At 40.1% G+C, this 18,225-nt stretch overlaps 2 protein-coding genes across 3 annotated transcripts; both read right to left on the reverse strand.

Annotated features, from left to right (window-relative positions):
- Positions 1-43: 43 nt before the first annotated feature.
- Positions 44-7,224, reverse strand: dnttip2 (deoxynucleotidyltransferase, terminal, interacting protein 2). Of its 2 annotated transcripts, none has more exons than XM_040128423.1 (7): positions 7,069-7,224; positions 3,501-5,587; positions 2,394-2,532; positions 2,075-2,170; positions 1,691-1,855; positions 1,341-1,450; positions 44-610 (listed from the first exon to the last, which is right to left on the reverse strand). In XM_040128423.1, exons 1-7 carry the CDS (start codon positions 7,141-7,143, stop codon positions 514-516), a joined length of 2,769 nt encoding a protein of 922 aa, XP_039984357.1. In that variant the 5' UTR covers positions 7,144-7,224; the 3' UTR covers positions 44-513. The 2 variants fall into 2 exon arrangements, with proteins under 2 accessions (XP_039984357.1, XP_039984358.1); XM_040128424.1 differs by having other exon boundaries at positions 7,000-7,112.
- Positions 7,225-7,948: 724 nt separating this feature from the next.
- gclm (glutamate-cysteine ligase, modifier subunit) lies at positions 7,949-15,330 on the reverse strand. Its single transcript, XM_040127754.1, has 7 exons — positions 14,937-15,330; positions 12,527-12,589; positions 11,114-11,198; positions 10,600-10,656; positions 10,263-10,465; positions 9,943-10,057; positions 7,949-9,283 (listed from the first exon to the last, which is right to left on the reverse strand). The coding sequence occupies exons 1-7, from the start codon at positions 15,069-15,071 to the stop codon at positions 9,114-9,116; spliced, it is 828 nt and encodes a 275-aa protein (XP_039983688.1). The 5' UTR covers positions 15,072-15,330; the 3' UTR covers positions 7,949-9,113.
- Positions 15,331-18,225: the final 2,895 nt, after the last annotated feature.

Here is an 18,225-nt window from a genome sequence, read left to right on the forward strand (position 1 = left end):
ACACTAGTTTCTGTTTTTGTCATAAATGACAATGATAGTAATGTTTCATCCTACAGGACAAACTTTATTTTCAGAATGTGATGGGTTTAATTTAGGAGAACCATTACAAACATTGGTGCCAGTCAAAAGAAAATATTTTAATGTAGATGCATGTATTTTTTGAATGACAATGATTACTGCACAGCAATATGTTTGTACAGGTCAATATGATTAAAAATGTGTTTGTTTCCATTGTAAATATAAAGATGTACACCATATTTAGATAATTGTACAAAGTAATGACTGAATCAACTTGATTTGTACCATCCTTTTTTAGATAGTTTCTCCATGTAGACAAATAAACTCAATCCATCTGAAGAGATGACGGTTTGTGAATGAGAAGGATTCAGTGAAGCTTCATGTTTAAGTCCCAAAATACAATTGCTGATTCCAATCGTCAACAGCAACCAATCTCCTGTTGAAGAGCTAGAGATGAAACCAGTATCTGTGAAAGTCCACTCAGAGTCTTCAGATTTACTTTTTATGGAATTTATTCTTCTTTTTGTTCTTCTTGCCAGCTCCCTGTGCTGCTTTCTCTGTCACGATTTGCTGGTATTTCTTTTTGTTGTTGCTGGTGAGAGAAGACAAAAATATATTTTATATGTTTGCATTTTTCAAAGTTGATGCAAAGGATGTGGTGAATAATAATTGTTACTTTGCTTAATTCTTTTGCACAACGTATCTTTATGCAAGGTTACTTCAAATATTTCAGCTGTTGTTCCCTGCACACCATTTAATTCAGTACATCTACACACTTGGTACACATGACAATATATTGTAGAGCAAACTACACTGTGTTGCCTACACCCTGTTTACAGGTATACACAAACTAATAATATTGAGTCTAACAGATAGAGATGAGCAGTATCAGTGTGAACATATTTAGCTGTTAAAGCCAATTACCAAAGTGTTAGTGTAGACCAGATGCATGATGCTCTTTTCTCCATTCCACTAGTTTTACATACTAGATCAAATACATTTATATTCGTCTTCATACTCACTTAAAATCAGTGTACAAATATAGGCTGTACACCTGCATACAAAATAAATGTAAAATGTATTCCTGCTAATACAGAAACAACTGCTGTTGGTAAGCTATCTGTGGGAGTGGCTTTTCTTTAAGGGATCAAATATTGCTTAAAATGAGTTTTCATTTGAAGTGAGAAAGAAATTGAGAGAGGTAAAGGCTGCCTGAAGACACACCGCGTCTCCGACACTTCCGGTGGACACCGAAACCGTGCCAGAGAGGTGACAAACACGCCACATCCACCGATGCGGTTTGGCTGTGTGACTCAACTTACTGTCTGAACTCAGCATCAGCCATCAGCTCCTCCACCATGGTTCTCTTCCTCTTTTTCTTGGGAATCCGGGAATGATAAAAGTCAGCTGCACTGTCCACCACTGTACCAACCTGTATCACATATAGACAAACGTACACATAAAAAACTTTGAAAGTTTGATGTTGATAATATAAAAGCAAAATTCTTGAGTGTCACAGACTATATTTGTACCTTCATGCAGTTGTTTATTCAATCTACAAATCTTTGCAAGGATGAAAAATAAAGATTTATAACCATGGTTATAAATAATTGTAACAATTTGGTTGTTATTGGGAGAAAATCCGATCTTTTTTTTTTCTTTTTTTACTGACCTGAAAATACTTGGGAAAGCCATCTCTGTCATTCTTCTTGTAGAACCTCTTGGGGTCCATGGAGCCTCTCATCTTCAGGACCTGGAGGCTTCCTTTCAGCTCCTCAGAAATCTCAGGGGCTTTCATATTAAACCAACCATCTCCTGTTGATTTCTCTCTCTCTGCCTGGGAAACACAATGACTTCAGTTATTTCAAAAGCATTTTAGAAGCACTGGATGCACGGAGTTGGGATAAAAACTGCTACGATAGAGTATTGATGACTACAGTGTACATGCTGGGCATCATAACTGATTTCACGAATGATATATGATAGAAGTGATAAACATCTAGTAGATAGTAGCACAGACCATCTATAAACCAAAGCATTACTTTGTTAAACCTACTCTGTGTTTCAGCTTTAAGGCTTGTTTGGATTCACTGTATGGAGGCACTGCATCCTTCTTTTCAAAGTCTGGTCCAATCACACTCTTCTTCATCACCTGTGGACCACAACAAAAACTTGACACTGCAAAGCATCAACTCTGTCAACACTCCACTTATCAGAGATAAAGGGCCATAGTCAAAAAGAATTGGAGGGATACCATGAATAAAACCATCTCAGGTGATAGTGGATTTACTTGTCCTTGCATAACTATAAAGTTCATTATTCATTCTGCACCACAGATCACCTGCAAAGGGGAAAAAAATCAATCACCTATTTACCTCATCTTGGATCTTCTTTTCCTTTAGTTTTTGCAGAGAACTTGAGACAAGTTTTGATTTGCTGCCATCAAAATTGATGTATAAACCCCCAAGCTCCTTCACTCTGATGCCGGGGTCAATGCGGCTGGACAACTCTTTCCTGAAACAAATTGGCAAAGAGAAAATTCCTCAGGAGGAGCAGTCATGTCTCATTTCTCACCTCTGCACAGCGTTATAATAAAATATAATAATGATGTGTCTGAAGAGTGTGGCTGCACTGTCTATATGTGCTCAGCATTTTAAGGATAAAGTCTGTTGATATTCTGTATTTTTTTTTTTTGCCAGCAAAGCCAATGAAAAGCCCAAAACCAACAATTGTTGTTTGTGTGTCTAAAGCCTGATATGTCTTATTCATCTGTGCCATGTCGCTCCCTTGTTGTTCAAAAGCTATTAAAAACACATTAGTGAGCCACACTATAGCACTAGATTACGTGACTTCCTTACAATGAACACGGGCACTTATTTTGAGTCAATCCTACATACACTGTCCTGACTTGTGCTGACATAAATACTCACTAGAGCACCAAATGTATATTCATCCGCAACTAAAAATAGTCCCCAACAAATGCTGTATTTACTGTTACTCAGTAACATTTGCCAAAAACTACAGAGTAGGTAATTATTTTCTCTTTTAAAAAAAAATATCATCTTTATATTTGTGGCCTGTTTTCAAAGACTTAGGTCTTAAGTAAGAATGGTCTTAGAGCTGAGAGCCAGACACAGGATAGTAGGGCTGTTGTCAATCAAAGAAAATCTCGGTCAACCGAAATTTTACCCACTCTTCAACCCTTCTGGATACATCTTGCTCTAGAACCAGATATGTCTTACTCTTGATCTTCTCATCTAACCCTCAGTTAAAAAAAGAAAAATAAATAAATAAGAAAGCATATTTCCCAAAATCTCAAACTATTCCTTTAACAGCATTTGCTGACAATATGAAAAATACTGCATAAAGCAAGTTTTATCCTTTAAACAGTCACATGTTGGGGATAACTCGACATTTACATTTCTCGTGTGTATTCTTAAGTGAATGAAGCAGTCTGAGGCTGTCGCTTTTCATATACTTACAGCTGAGGATTTCGACTGGAGAAGAGGATTTTTGCATCTTCATCATCATCATCATCATCCCCCTCCTCATCCACAAACTCCTCATCTTGTTCCTCATGTTCAACTTCTCTATTTTTTCCCTCCTCTTGTTCGTCTGTTGGTCTCTCCTTGTAGTAATGTTCATCGGCCGCTTGTCCGGGCCTCGTGTCAATCATAAACAGTCCATCAACTGATGCAGCTTCTGCTTCTGACTTCTTGGAAGGTGCTCCTCTCTCCTCCTCTTTCTCCCTGTGCCTCAAAACCTCCTCCTCCTCCTCCTCCTCCTCCTCTCCAGAAACTTCCCTCTCCTCCTCTTCAGCAAATTCATCTTCATCATCGCTGCTCTCCAGCAGGCTGATTACTCTTGTATTCTGGACAGTGACGTCTTTAGGTCGCTGTTCAGAGTCAGAGTCCACTGTGATCTTGTGCTGCTGGCTAGACGTTACCAGAATGGACTTGACTTCGTCCTCACCAGAGTTAACCACCTGCTTAGCATCTGTGTTCAGTGTGCTGCCTTCCATTTTCTCTTCTACACTGGGCCAGGTTTCTATGACTGCATCCTCATCCACAGCCTTACCTTCCAGTGATGAGTGGGTCTCCACATCTGCTACTTCCATGGCTTTGCCCTTCGCCTCAGTGATTTCAGAAGCCTTCTCACATATTGTTACTCTAACTGATTGGCAAGGCTTTAATGGCTCTGATGACTGGATCATTTCCTGCATCATTTCCACCTCTGAAGTGTCCTCGTCTTTATTTTCAGCAGACGGCTCCTCCTGCTGGTCTTTGGCCATCACTGCAGGCTCACTACCAACTTCCTTGTCTCCCTTTTCCACTCTTTTTGTATCTGCCTCATTTGATGTGATATCAGCACTACTCACCCCTTCTTTTTCTTCAGGCGTTTGGCTCTCAGGTTCCTCCAATAGTGTGCAGTCCGCGTCCTCGGCAATCACCGTGCTTTCTAACCTAGAGTCATTTAATGAACTGTCCTCTTCAATCGGCGCTCCAGCTTTTTCTAGAACAATACAAAAGTCTTTGACTGAGCGTCTTGACACTTGATTGCCTCGAATGCTGTTCCCCGAGCCTGTGCGGCTGCTGCAGGGAGTTCCTCTGCCTCGTGTGGAGCAGGGGCTACCCATTGGGGAATGCACGTCCGTCAGCTCAGAGTCAGAGTCTACGGCTTTGGGACCTGTGGAGTGGGTCTTGCCCCGCCTACGAGTGGTCATACTATAAGTGGGCCCAGACTCAAACCCTTCAGAGTCACAAGATGGGGTTTCACTAACATTAACAGTGGCTTGCGCCTTCCCTCTTGCTGCCCTGGTCTGTCGACCTGTCGGGGCAGGGGAGTGAGAGCATTCCGAGACCTCGTCTAAGTGTAGGGGGATGTGATTTGCTTGCCTTCTGGATTTCATGGCTCTGCGGGTGGTGGACTTAGAAACTTCAGCTCCTGAAATGCTAGATGTGCAGCTGTCAGCATCTGACACCTCTGAGTCCTCAGTTTGTTGTTTGGCAGACGATCTGGTGCGAGCAGTTTTTCTCTGACTTCTGGTGACTCTCTTGGATTCGGACACCACAGAGCTGCAGAACTGGGTCTCCAGCACCTGGTCAACTTTGACATCTCCTGCTCCAACACGAGCTGGGTCAGAACGTTCAGGAGCTGTTTTCCTCCTTGTGCTCCGGCGACTAACTTGGCCAGCTTTCGATGCAGATACTGCAGAAGAACACGACTCTACCTCAGATATCTCCTCATCTTCCTGACTTACTGCACGGGGCGGTCTCCTCCTGCCTCTCGTGCGTGTGCCTAGTGGTTCGATGTCGGACAATGTAGAACAGCAGGACTCCAGGTCTGAGATGTCTGCTTCATGGGTGGAGCCCACTGGTGTGGAGGGCTGCTCTGGACTGTGAAGTCTGGAAGCTCGGGTGCATCTTTTCATCAAGGAGGTTGGTGGAGATACTGGAGGTCCCCCCTCGCTTTTCTCAAGCTGACTGCTTGTCTCCACCGGGACATGATGGGTAGGACTCTCTGCTTGCTTAGCAGCCCTCCTGGTTCTCCGACCAGTGGAAGGAGTGGCCTGTGTGGCAGGAAGAAGACAAAGTCAGTAAAAAGGTGGTTCCAGGGCAGAATGTATCTCAAACGATAGGGTGTCTGTTATTCTGTTGTTTTCTTATAATCAACAAAGACCACAACCAACAGTGTGTTACTCTGTCTCTTAAAAACTCTTTCTGACTTCACCTCCCTGTCTGTGGCAGAGTTATAAAGTGTAAGCAAATGTTAATCACACAGAAGTATTGTATTTATTGGGGACTATTCTCAGCTGTGTTTTATTACAAAATATAGTGCTCTACTGTGACTGTGATAATGAAGGAACACGTCACTTGATCCAGCAGTGTTTCTCAGTTCCCTGTTTTTAATAGTTTATGGAACATAATGGAGCTCTATGCCATAGAGGAATACGCTGTTTCAGACTTTGGTTACACAGACAATTCATGTTAGTAGGATCTATTTATTATTGATTTTGTGGTGGTTGTTGTTTTTTAAATATGAAAAAATGTAGAATACTGAAACTAACTCAAAATCTGAGACCAGGCTGTGAACTGCGTTAACAGTAATTAGTAGGGTAGAATCTTAAAATCTAACTTTAAGATAGACTGGCAGGCAGTGTAAGGACATTACAACACGTTCTTATTCATCTCAAACTTGTATTACATGCTAAAAAAAAACAAAAAAAAAAACCTTATACACACTGGATGATAAATTATCTTTCAAATTACATGTTGAGGATCTCACAAAAGACCTTAAGAGAACTGTATGTAATGTATGCTCCTCCATCTACATGTATCATAGTGCTCTGACGTTCAGAACAGGTGAGGACTTGGGGACTCATCACTGTACACCTGTGCCTGAGCGTAGGTTGCCCCCCTTTGGTCAGTCACAAGGGACTTGCACTTTTTTTTATGTTTGTAAATAAAGCGGTTTTAGGGGAAAAAACAAAACAGCCAATATATCTTACATCTTGTCTGCAGTTTAGGCATATTTGTTGCTTCAGTAGATCTCACAAGAGTCCTGTTTTTTAAATTGAGAACAGAACCGAAGTTAGAAGGGCATTTAAATGTTTTTGTACTCCTCTCGGCTGCACTGCAGCAGGATCTGAAAATGGATCAACTGATTTCTTTGGCTGAAGTTTTGAGTCCTCCACTGACTGCATCTGCATGGACATGCTACACAAACATCTGCGTGAAGTGTAGATCCTAAGATTGACTTGGCTTTTATCGCATTTTCTGTTAAAATACACGCATTGCTTGTCCAGTCCCAAGTCTGATCCTTCTACTAGTTTATGCTTATAAACCACAAGTATTGGATCAGTTTGAGATAAGTTTTAACAACATCATCCAAACATTTACAAACTGCACAGAAGACAGATTGATGGTGTCCACGTGTATCTCCACTCTGGCGTGGCGACACACGTGGACATGCTTCATTCACCTCGGGCTGAACCTTTACACGATCTCTGCGCATTTACACGTTTAAATGACATCTCTCTTTCACACGTACCGGGACGTCGGACGACTGCTCGGGGTTTGTTTTAGCAGGAGAGCTCACGCGAACCCCTCTCCTGGTGGCCACCATCTTGTACGCTGCTAGCTCCTAGCCCTCACTTCCGTTGTGAAGGCTAGACTCGACTAATCGATTCACGGAAATAACACGCAGGCCCGAGCAGACGATCGCAGAAGCTGTGTGCCAACCATAGACACAACTTCAACTCAGGAGTCGGTAATTTAAATGTGACTTTGTTTTCCACAGTGATTTAGTTACTTTTTTTTATACTTATTACTTATTTCAGCAAAGGGGCTACTGTTGGAGGGAGTATTCAGACGTACTCAGGCATTTTACTGAAGTAAAGACACCAGACTTTAAAAAATACTGTTGCAAATACTGCATTGGAGATGTTACCAAAGAGGCCCAATGGCGCAATTCATGAATACTCAACTGTGAATCATAACCTTTCAGTTAACAATAAACACAAACACCATTTCTGAACAATCAAAATTACTTATAAATGTATACTTATAAATAAGACAATTTCTCAGTATGCTTATGACTCAGCTGAGAGCTTGGGTGGCGCTAAAAAAAACTATTTTTAATAACTTCAGATTTATACACAAATTTAGGCCATCGCATATTCTGCCGGAGGAAACTATTCACCAGTTTTTGGGTCTTTTCAGTTCAACCGAATCAGGGCATGATGAGTTCACTGTAACTGGTTCAAAAGCCTGTTGGTTCAGAAAGAGTGTGAAACAGTTGAAAAACAATTTTTTTTCTGTTTCTTTATGACATCAAAAACTTGATTGTATTGCCAAACACTCACACTATCCCATAATTTAAATATTTTAAACCACTGTTGACAGTAGAAAAATGCATTTCATCATTTTAATAAAGCCAGTTCATGATATACAGATATATGACAACATTTAATATGTTTACTGTACAACAGATCATTTGTCTTCATGAGATTCACTGGACCCTGTCTGGAAAAACAAGCATGATTCATAAATAAAAACTAATTCCTCAGCATTAACAATTTTTTTCATCTCATTGACAGAGATTCCAGTGTTATAATAACACATATAAATGACACCTACCTGCTATTTATGTCAGTCTCAAAATACTGCTCTACTCTCAACCCTCAAATTAATCACGAGCATGGAGGAGAAAACATTTCAATGCATCGTCAAAAACCGCATGTGGTTAGAAAAAAAAAAAAAAAAGCATGACACAATAAAGTTATATACTGTATACTCACATAATTTTCTGTTTTGCCAGTTCAAGGCTAATTCAATCTTCATCATAAAATAAACAGCTCATATGTAGTAGGGTCTGAATTAGTGCATCATTTTTCTCAAATGTGGAATGCAAATGGTTTTATATACCGCAGGAACAATCAAAACTGCTTGAATAGTATCAGACTTTTTTCATACTATTTGGAGTTTCATTTTTCCTTCAAAATGTTTGGAATAATTCTGTACTAAAAACAATAGATTCGTACCGTTTTCTTTTGCTTTACCTATCAATATTTTAATACAGACTTACATGTCTAAAGTTTGATTCACACAATTCACACAGTGGAGACAAAGCAGGTATTAAGATAAAAAGGAGGAAAAGTTGAGAGGCACTTCACATCAGAACAAGGTTAGGAAACCTTCACCTTGGATCAAAGTTTAGCAACCAACATTTTCCCTCATTTAAGCAGCCTCTACTGTGTTGGTAAATGGCCGATCTATCAGTGTACTGGTCATTGTGAGAGCCACCATCAGTGAAAGGCAATTTCACAGTCTTCTCTCTCAAAACAGACACTGGGGTTGATCTTGCATGTTCATGTCCTACTTTTGATCTCACTGAGACTATGGTAATGAATACATGCATCTATTAAACTGAACAGATCACAGATGAAGAACATGTTTATCTGTAAGATAAAACATGACTTCACGACTCATTTTGGTTTGCAGCTTCCAGTATTCAAAGCTGAGAGTGTGTGTGTATGTGAATGAAGAAGGAGGAAAATGGCTTCATCCCTTTGTCTTCTTCTCTGGTGGGGTGTGCTAGGGGTTCGCCTTCCTCGCACTGACAAGGTAGCCCTTAGACTTGATGATGCCCCTGCTCTTGACAATAATGGAGTAGCGCAGGACCCACTCCAGCCTCCAGTCAGCGATGTTCAGGTCCTGTGTTCCCTCCTGCACCGCCTCCTGGAAGGTGGCTGCTGACATCAGCTCTGAAGATGGAAACATGAGGCCAAGAGAGGAGCAGTTTAAAACTCCAGAGACAAAACACAGGTACATGTGAACTATGCAGCTTACACTATGCAAAGCACATAAAAATGAGATCCACTGATGCTGCAGATGATCCCAACTGCAATGCGTTAATTTATTTATTTATTTTTTAAGAAAAAACTTAAAGGACAAGGTTGGTGTTTTTCTATAATATTCATACTGTCAGCAAAACCCATGAAAATACTAAATACTTTTCTCAGTACTTTCTGACTTCCTGTCCTGCCCTGTCTTGTCGGTGGCTCTCAGCCCCAAACCCATATTTGGTAAGTAAATCTCTAAATATGGGTCACAGATATATACTTTTATATTTTATATTTTGCTTTGGCTACACAGACAATTGACAACTTCCCAACTTGTTAGTAGGATCAGTTCATTGTTGGCTGTGGTCTTTTGAGAAAAAGAAAAGTACAGAATATCACAAAACTCATCCTTTAATGTTTTACCAAGCATTGAGAGCATTTCATTTGGGACACACTCTCAATAAACATTTTGGCATTTAGAAACTTCCCGTTTTGCACAATCATAATAAAGTGCAGGTCTGGATTGATAACAAAAATCAAACAAACCCATCTGACTGGCAGGGGGAAAAAAATTCTTTCACCTTTGGGATCATTGTGTGTGAGCAGCTGGATGTCAAACTCCTTAGCAAAGGCTGTCAGGTCAGGAGGCATCACACAGCAGGAGGCCAGGTTGACCTGGTTACTGCTGGGTTTCACCTGGTCCAAGAGAGGGAACACGATCAGTGACTGGCTTCATTTAGTTCAACATGGAAAATGACCCATGGATCAGCTCTGTCAGTGGTACACTGGCCAAAGCTCATAACAGAAAACACGTTCCTCTCCTATTATAAGGAGTCAAAATCACTGTCACCTCTGAAGATGACACTAATTAAACCTCACACACACAAGATTCGCCACTGACCTGAGCCCAGTTGTAGAGCTGTTCCAGCAGATCTTTGTCCAGGTCAGAGGTGCCAATGGCAGCAATCCGCTGGCTCCTGACCAGGGTCTCCAGCTCCTCCCACGCTGGCTGAAGGTGAGCCAAAGTTTGGCTGTCACCCTCCTGGAGCCCAGGTGGCGCTATGATAACAGAGTCAAGCTGGGACACTGCCAGTGTCTGGCAGGCTAGGGATGAGAGACAAACAACGCTGTAACATGAGTAAAGATCAATTTTTTTTAAAAGGGAAAAAAAGGCTCACATCAATTGTTTTTAATGTTTAGGGCATATTAAACTTTTGCTGAGGAGGTTTAAAGCTCACCCATCTCCACTGCATCTCTTATAGAGGACTGACCCGACTCACAGAGGAACAGCTTGACTGCAAGAACAAGGCAACCATAAACATGTCACCTCCCATATACTGAAGTTGTTTTTAAATCATTGGTAATACTTATTTACTAATTTATTTATTCTTCATTCAGCCGGTTGTGAAGTAGAGATGCTCTGATTAGTCAGTCGGTTCAAGCAGGGAAATGCTAAAACAATTCTCCATGTCCCTGCTTGAACTTGATTGTATGCTAACGCAGTTTTTCTAAAACAGGCACGGACACACAGCGACTCATTAGTAGCATTTTTTTGTGACATTTAGGCTAATAAATATTTTTCTTTAATTCTAGACATTAATAAACAAACAAACAAAAAAAAACGGGTTTATCCAATGCATACCAAATTTCTCTCTGATTGAGGAAACCTGGACAAGTAAAGTGCATGAAAATTAATTGAATGTGTTACTATATAGATTAAATGTTCTTGCAGATTACAAAACCAGTACGGACCTGAAACCTTCACCTCCTCTCTCTCTTCAGGTGTGATAGCATCTGTTTCCTGGGGAATGGAGCAGTCCAGTGTGTCGGGAAAGTCCTGCATGGCAAGAAATCATTTTATTTTGACAAGAAATCGCTTTATTTTTCCCCTCACACGCTGCATCGCAGATGGATTTTCAAATTATTTTGCAGTCGAAACCTTAATTAATGACCATCATGAGTGCGAGACACACTCGACCCTTTGCATAAAGTGCAATAAATACATTTTCTCATCAACCACATCATTTGTTGGAGAATTCTGCAGCCAATTTTATAATGTCCGACAGTGCACGAGCATATATTGAAAAGTGCTGGTCTGCTAATTTTTGTGGTTGTATGAGCTAATTATTAAACTCATACAACTGATCTGCAATCAAAAGTGACTCACTGACAGTGCGTTATGGTTTACTGAACGGATTTTATTATTATATAAGAGATAACAAGGGATATATTTATTAGATACATTTATTACTGTACTCTTACTCTGCCTGTGCTTAATTAGACATGTGACCAACGTGTTAAATTTCCATCACATTTACATAACGTGGTGTATGTCTAAAAGGGGGCTTAGTACAGCAGGACAGAAACACTGGAAAATTTCGAGCTTTATCATATGGACATGTTACACAGCAATACAAAACATGTGATGTTTTTCTGCCAGCAAAGATGCAGCAAACACAACCTGAGGAGAACTCAGTTCCATGATTCAAATATCCCATTCTTCACATTTCCCTGTAGGGGACGTGTCTAATAAGCTTTGTATGTGCAAGTATTTAAGACCCCTCACTTCAACTCTTTCCTCCACCATCCCCATTTGAGTCCCGAGGGCGTGGTGATAAAAGCTGAAACAGATTAGCTGAGCCTAGCAGAAACAGCCAGAGCAGGGGTGTGTTCAGCAGAAATGGTGGTTCACTACGTTGGATCAAGCTTTTCAGAACTTTAGGATGAGCAAGATTATCCCATGGCCTCCACTTTCTAGAAATCATATCACAGTTAATGGTTAAAAACTCCAGAGCCAAGTTTCTGTGTACGCATACCCACCCACCACCCAGCCCAACAGAGACACACACATTTGGAATGGCGCCTTTGGCAGTCAGCACTGCATGAACATTCATCATGACAGCTTCTTTTCAGTAGGCCTAGAGGCATCCTTTGATGTCCGTCACTACAGTTATTTTACTTTCCCAAGCACTGGAATCCTACTGCCCGACAGTGTAGTAGCACGTTGTTGTCTAACAGCAGGTCTGGCCATAACTGACCATCAATGTAAAAACTTGTGTACGCTGTGGTTTCACAATGTAGGAGAGACTGAATTACTATACTCCCAAAATGAGAACCCAGCAGCACCACATGAAAACATTATGGAAACAGAAAACGTCACCCCACCTTGGATTGCGGCTTTGTCATGGAAAACCAGTCGCTCAGTGTGGCTTGAATGCAGTCTTGCAGCTGAAATATCAAATAGAAAAACATGAAGTTAAATTAACAATCATAAAACATGAATAGTTTTTAGGTAGGATACCTGAAACTCAGCTGAAGCTGAGAAGCTTTTTATTCTCAGAAGACTCCATACTAGCATCTGGACAGCTTCTATGCCAACTCCTACGCCTCGGTGTGTTGTAAACAATAAAATCAGTTTGACGAACTTCATAAAGTCACAATTTCGCAAACCGATTCCAAGTGTTGAACGTGGAGAGGAGACAAGAGGAGTTGAAGTGCCAAAGAATGCTTTATTTTGAACCAAGCCTAACTATTTACTATTTAAATAATAAGCATGGGGGGAGGGGGGCAGCTGCATCAGTAGTTTAAGAAGTGTATGGGTGAGTGAGAAATGTTTTTTTGAGTGTTGACACCAGTAGAAAATGTCAAACAAACCAAAATACTGTGAATTTAAAATGAAGCACTATTTCCATTAAATTTGGGCTTGATTAGCTTGAACAGCAGACTTTGGAGATATAGATATAGAGTCATATTTATCTGAACTTTCAGAAAAATCTAAGCTTGCCAGTCATAATTACAACTGGGATGTTGATGTGAACAGTACTTACAGAATCCTACTTGATATGTATGTGTCATGACTCAAAACTCCTGAAACAGAGGATAAGTGAAAATCCTGCAAGAGGAGATCAATGAACGATGTAACAATGTTTCTAAAATACCGTCTAATGCACTTTTCTGAATGATACGCTGGTTTTGTGGCATGTCAGCCACACACATAACCATATACTACATGCCAATACAGATATATCTGTAATGAGCCAAAGTCATAATATCTGTGTCCTTATTATTTTGATAATCAAACTGGGGCAAAGAAATTGAATCAACCATACGACTGTAAAAAATAGGGATGCGCTGATCCAATACTGCTATCGGTCCTGATGCTGACTCAGATAGGTGGATCGGGTACCGGTGACGATTGGCCCCATAGATCGGCCAGATCTATTCAATTCAATTCAACTCTATGTAATTCTATGTTTACCTCTGTGTGCGCACACTACATCGTGTGTCAGCAGTGCACCGTAGACCCATACATTACACAGCTAATACTGCATCAAGGGAGCTAGAAACAAAGGGTAAGCAGTTTGGAGGTGTTTCACGCCTGCTACACCAATGAGTCCTATGGCAACTTGCAACTGGATGTTTTATTGGATGGGTGCTCGGTATCAGCCGTTATCCAAAGCCCAGGTATCAGTATTGGTATTGGGACAGAAAGTCGGCTCGGTGCATCCCTAGTTAAGAAAAAAAAAAAAGAACAACTTTGGACTAGGGTATGGAGGGCGCAGCACATAGCACTGGACCCAAATTACATCCCTGCTTCAGGGGGAAACTTCAGTTGACGTTTTAAACATTAATACAATGAATGGTATGTTACCGGCGAAAAAGCAACAAGTCTGACCGGATTCTCTCAGGATATAGCTGACACACTTTTGTGAAAACTACTGTGAACATTTATGTAGTCCTAAAACAAATGGTCGATTAACAGATTAGTCAGATGGCAGATAATCTTCAACTATTTTGATAATCGATTGATTGTCTAAGTCATTTACTAAGCAACATGCCAACATCAACTTGTTCCAGCTCCTTAAATGTGAGAATTTGCTGCTTTTTCTCTGTTTTAAATTTAAAATCCTTGGGGTTCAGACTGTTAGCTGGACAGAACATGCAATGTGAAGAAAAAACAAAACAAAAACAAAAAAACATCAAGGGATCAATGAAAAATGTTGCAGTTCTAGTGCTAAAGCTATGCTTTTCAATAGATTTTGACTGCATTTTGAGTTCCGGCTTGTTGGCACCGCCGTATCTTTAGGGTGGTATTACCGGACACGGCGTCAATGGAGCACCTGCCTGCAGGTGATGCAGATCCCCCGTTTGATCCATCCGGGTCTAGTTTTGTGTTAAAAGCGTCCGACAAACGTTCTTCACTGTGAACTGATCACCTCAGCCTGGATCATAAAGCTGTTATCATATAAACCAGACCGTAACTGAACACTGAAACTCTTCAACTGTCCCACTTTAGCTAAGATAAAAGTCTTGAAATAGGGACCTCTACGAGTACAATCTGAAATACTTTTTAAAATGATTCCCACCTTATTGCTCTCTTTCTAGATTACTCATACAACGTTACGCAGGCCTTATTATCAGTTAATACACACTGGCATCGATAGCCGGTTAAATATTTAGCCAGGTAGCCTGAGGTTAACCTGCTGGCTAAGCTAAAAAGCTACCATGGTCAGAAAACTGCCGTCCTTGTAATTTGGACATGTTTATTTATTGATTTATTTTTTCGTTATATTACCTCTTCGCTGGGAGAGCCTGGACATTTCTTTTTTAGGCGACTCCGGTTGACTAAATTCCCGGTGTGGAGCCTAAGAGTCTTGGCGTGGTTCAACATCTTCGCCTCAGTGTTCATGTCGGTGTTTGGAGGATCCATGTGGTTTTGGGTAGCTAGCTCAGAAGTTGCTAAACAGTGTTTGATCCGATGAAATGTGAAGCAGGTGCTCTCGCTCTTTCACTGACTGCTATTGTAACTGCTGACTAATAGCAAACAGCAGGACGGCCGCCCGAAGCTATTAAGAAATAGACTAGTCAGGATGACTTGCACTCACAGTGGCCGCGCCGCCTGACTAGCTGCTTTGACGTTTGCTCGGCAGCCGCAATGAAGGCAAGTCCGCCGGTGACTGTCCCGTAAAACCTGGCCAAGACAACGTGGAGTAAGAGGCTGCGTCTACAAAACAGGACTGGACCGACGGAATGGATTTCCGTACTCGGGCAGTTCCTGTTCCAACCGCTAGATGGTACTGCAGTGTCTCTAAATATTTTGTCAAGCTGCGCACCAAAGTACATTCACTCAAGTATCGGTAATAAACCCTCAACAAAGCAGTGTTCCCCTTTTTTAAGAGCAGAGTTAAGCAGACTGACCGTACCATCCATGGTCTGTATCAGTGAATCCCAGCTTTTTATTGAAGCTGTATGATGTGTACATTGAATGATACACTACAGCCGAGACTCTCGTTTTTACTGATACGCCATTCTCCCAAATGGAAGTAATTTCCAGATGTCTCATGCAACATTTTACACATTTTCCCCAAACTGAAGCCAGACAATGTTTGATATCTTTGCAAAATTTGAGATCTTGATTAGAATTTAGAATAAAGTTCTGTGGGTTTGAAAAGTGTTTTGCTGCACAGCATGAGTTTGAGCTCACCAGGGCCCAGTGAAGTTTTAGAGGTTAAGTACTGATTTCACATACTTGTACTCTACTTGAGTACTTCAGTTTTTTCTACACTATATTTCTACTCCACTACTTATTAGAGGAAAACATTGTACCTTTTACTCAACTGCATTCATCTGACAGCTTGAGTTATTTTGCATATTAAGATTTTATACAAGATATGGTCGGGAAATACGATAAATTCTTTTGGATGTATTATTAAACATCCCAACAGTATTTAATTTACAACCAACTACAACATAAATACTGTTTAAATCAGTAATATAATAGAGCAATATAAGAAAACATTGGGTGTACATAATGACTACTTTTCCTTTTGATAGTACATTTTGTTGCTAATACTTCGGTACATTTGCTTACATTAGAATACATTTTTAATGCAGGACTTTTAATTGTAATGGCATATATTTCATTATCTCTACTTTCATTTAAGTAAAGGATCTGAATACTTCTTACACCCCTGAAAACCTATAATGAACATAACAAATAAACACATTAAATCAAATGCATTGAGATTTAGTAAATTAAACAGCCCAACAGCATCTTAAATTTTGATAAATACCTCCATCTCACCCAGCTATATACAATATAAAAATACTGCTAATATATTCATACGTCAGTAATCATAATCTAATATATAACACTACAACACTGAGAAGGGACATTCTGCCAAATAAGGACTTTTCTGGTTCTGATACTTGTTCACCTTGAAAGGTCATACTTATGTACTTAAGTAACATTTTGAGATGCAGGACTTTTACTTGTGACAAAGTATTTTTAGATAGCAATAGTGATACTTTTACTTAAGTAAAGGATCTAATACTTCTTCCACCACTGGTGGACACAGTAGACAGGCCACATAGCTTTGTATTCCTTGTTCTGAGGATGTCTGTAATGGTTTGTTTCAATAGACCTTTTTTCAGAGAAGACATTTTGACATGTCAGAGTAGAAAAAGTACGAAAGACTAAATGAGGGAATATGGTGAATGGTGTTGGTGTCTTGGTATTGTGTAATCACTCCTGTTAACTGAAATCACAAGACATTCTCCTAATGTGTGATTTTTTTTGTGTTGTAACTGTTTGAGAAGGGCTTTTCCCCATTTAAAAATAAAGGTGACCCTGTGCACAAAAGCAGGTCAATGAAGAATTGTTTTTTTCCAGATTGGAGTGGAAGAATTTGACTAGTTTGCACAGAGTCTTGACCTCAGTCCCATTGAACACCTTTGGGATAAACTGAAACTCTGATTACAAGCCTGACCTTGTCACCCAGCATCAGTGCTCAGCCTGCAAATGTTATTGTTTCTGAGTGACAGGAAATCCTTGCAACCAGGTTTCCAAATGTTGTGAAAACCCTTACTGGAAGCGTAGAGATTTTTATAGCAACAAATTAATGTCCATAGTTTTGCAATGAAATGTGTTAAACAATAATATTTGAGTGTACTATTCCGGTATTCACATACTTTTCGACTAATTGACAACACTGCTCAGATTTATGATTAAAAATAACCTGGGAATTATTGCACCAGGGTGAATTGGATTCATGACTTCAGTTTTTCTAAAATTCTGAATGCAACCCTGAATGTAGGATCAGTCATTGTTAAGTCCATATTTCTGTAGACTGGGAACCGACCACTTAGCGGCAAAAGTACTATTTTTAATACTCAAATCAAAAACATCTGAGGGGTTACGCCTAAGTCATGTCAAACTCAGCTATATTTGGAAAGCATGGAGAAGAGGCATCGGTCCAGTAAGCATCTTGAGTTTCTCTAAGTGAATATTTTCCTATTTGGTTCATTTTACATTTCTTGGGCTTTCTCTACTTTGAGCTTGTTTTATCGTGTACAAGAATTCCCTTGGCTGGATAAAGGTTATTTAACAATAAAGGGCCCAGTTGCCCCAACTACCCCCCACTGCTGCTATTTCAACCAACAAAACACAAATGTACTTACATTTGCACATGCACATGCAGAAAGTCATGCACAATCACTCACACATGTTGTTACTTAGTTTAAAATTACCTTGACTACAACATATTATCTTATCTTATCTTATCTTACCTTATCTTGAATGCTCTTTATTCTAGAAAAAGATACATTTAACAGCACCACAGCCCACAAGTTTGCAAGTTAAACTTTGGTTATAGTGGTGTGGAAAATTGAATGACATAGAATTTCCCACTGACACAAACTGTACACAGATAACTCTATAACGTGATTATAGAGTACTTTGCTTACAAATATTATGAGAGTTGTAAAATATAGTCAATTGAGGAACTGAGTGTTGACATGTCAGAGGAGGTGTGGTAAAGGATAGATCTTGTGTCCGGGGGAGGGCAGATTACAAATGGGCTCTA

The sequence above is a fragment of the Xiphias gladius genome, chromosome 6 (assembly GCF_016859285.1).
Source record: "Xiphias gladius isolate SHS-SW01 ecotype Sanya breed wild chromosome 6, ASM1685928v1, whole genome shotgun sequence".
In the NCBI taxonomy this organism is placed as follows: Eukaryota; Metazoa; Chordata; class Actinopteri; order Istiophoriformes; family Xiphiidae; genus Xiphias; species Xiphias gladius.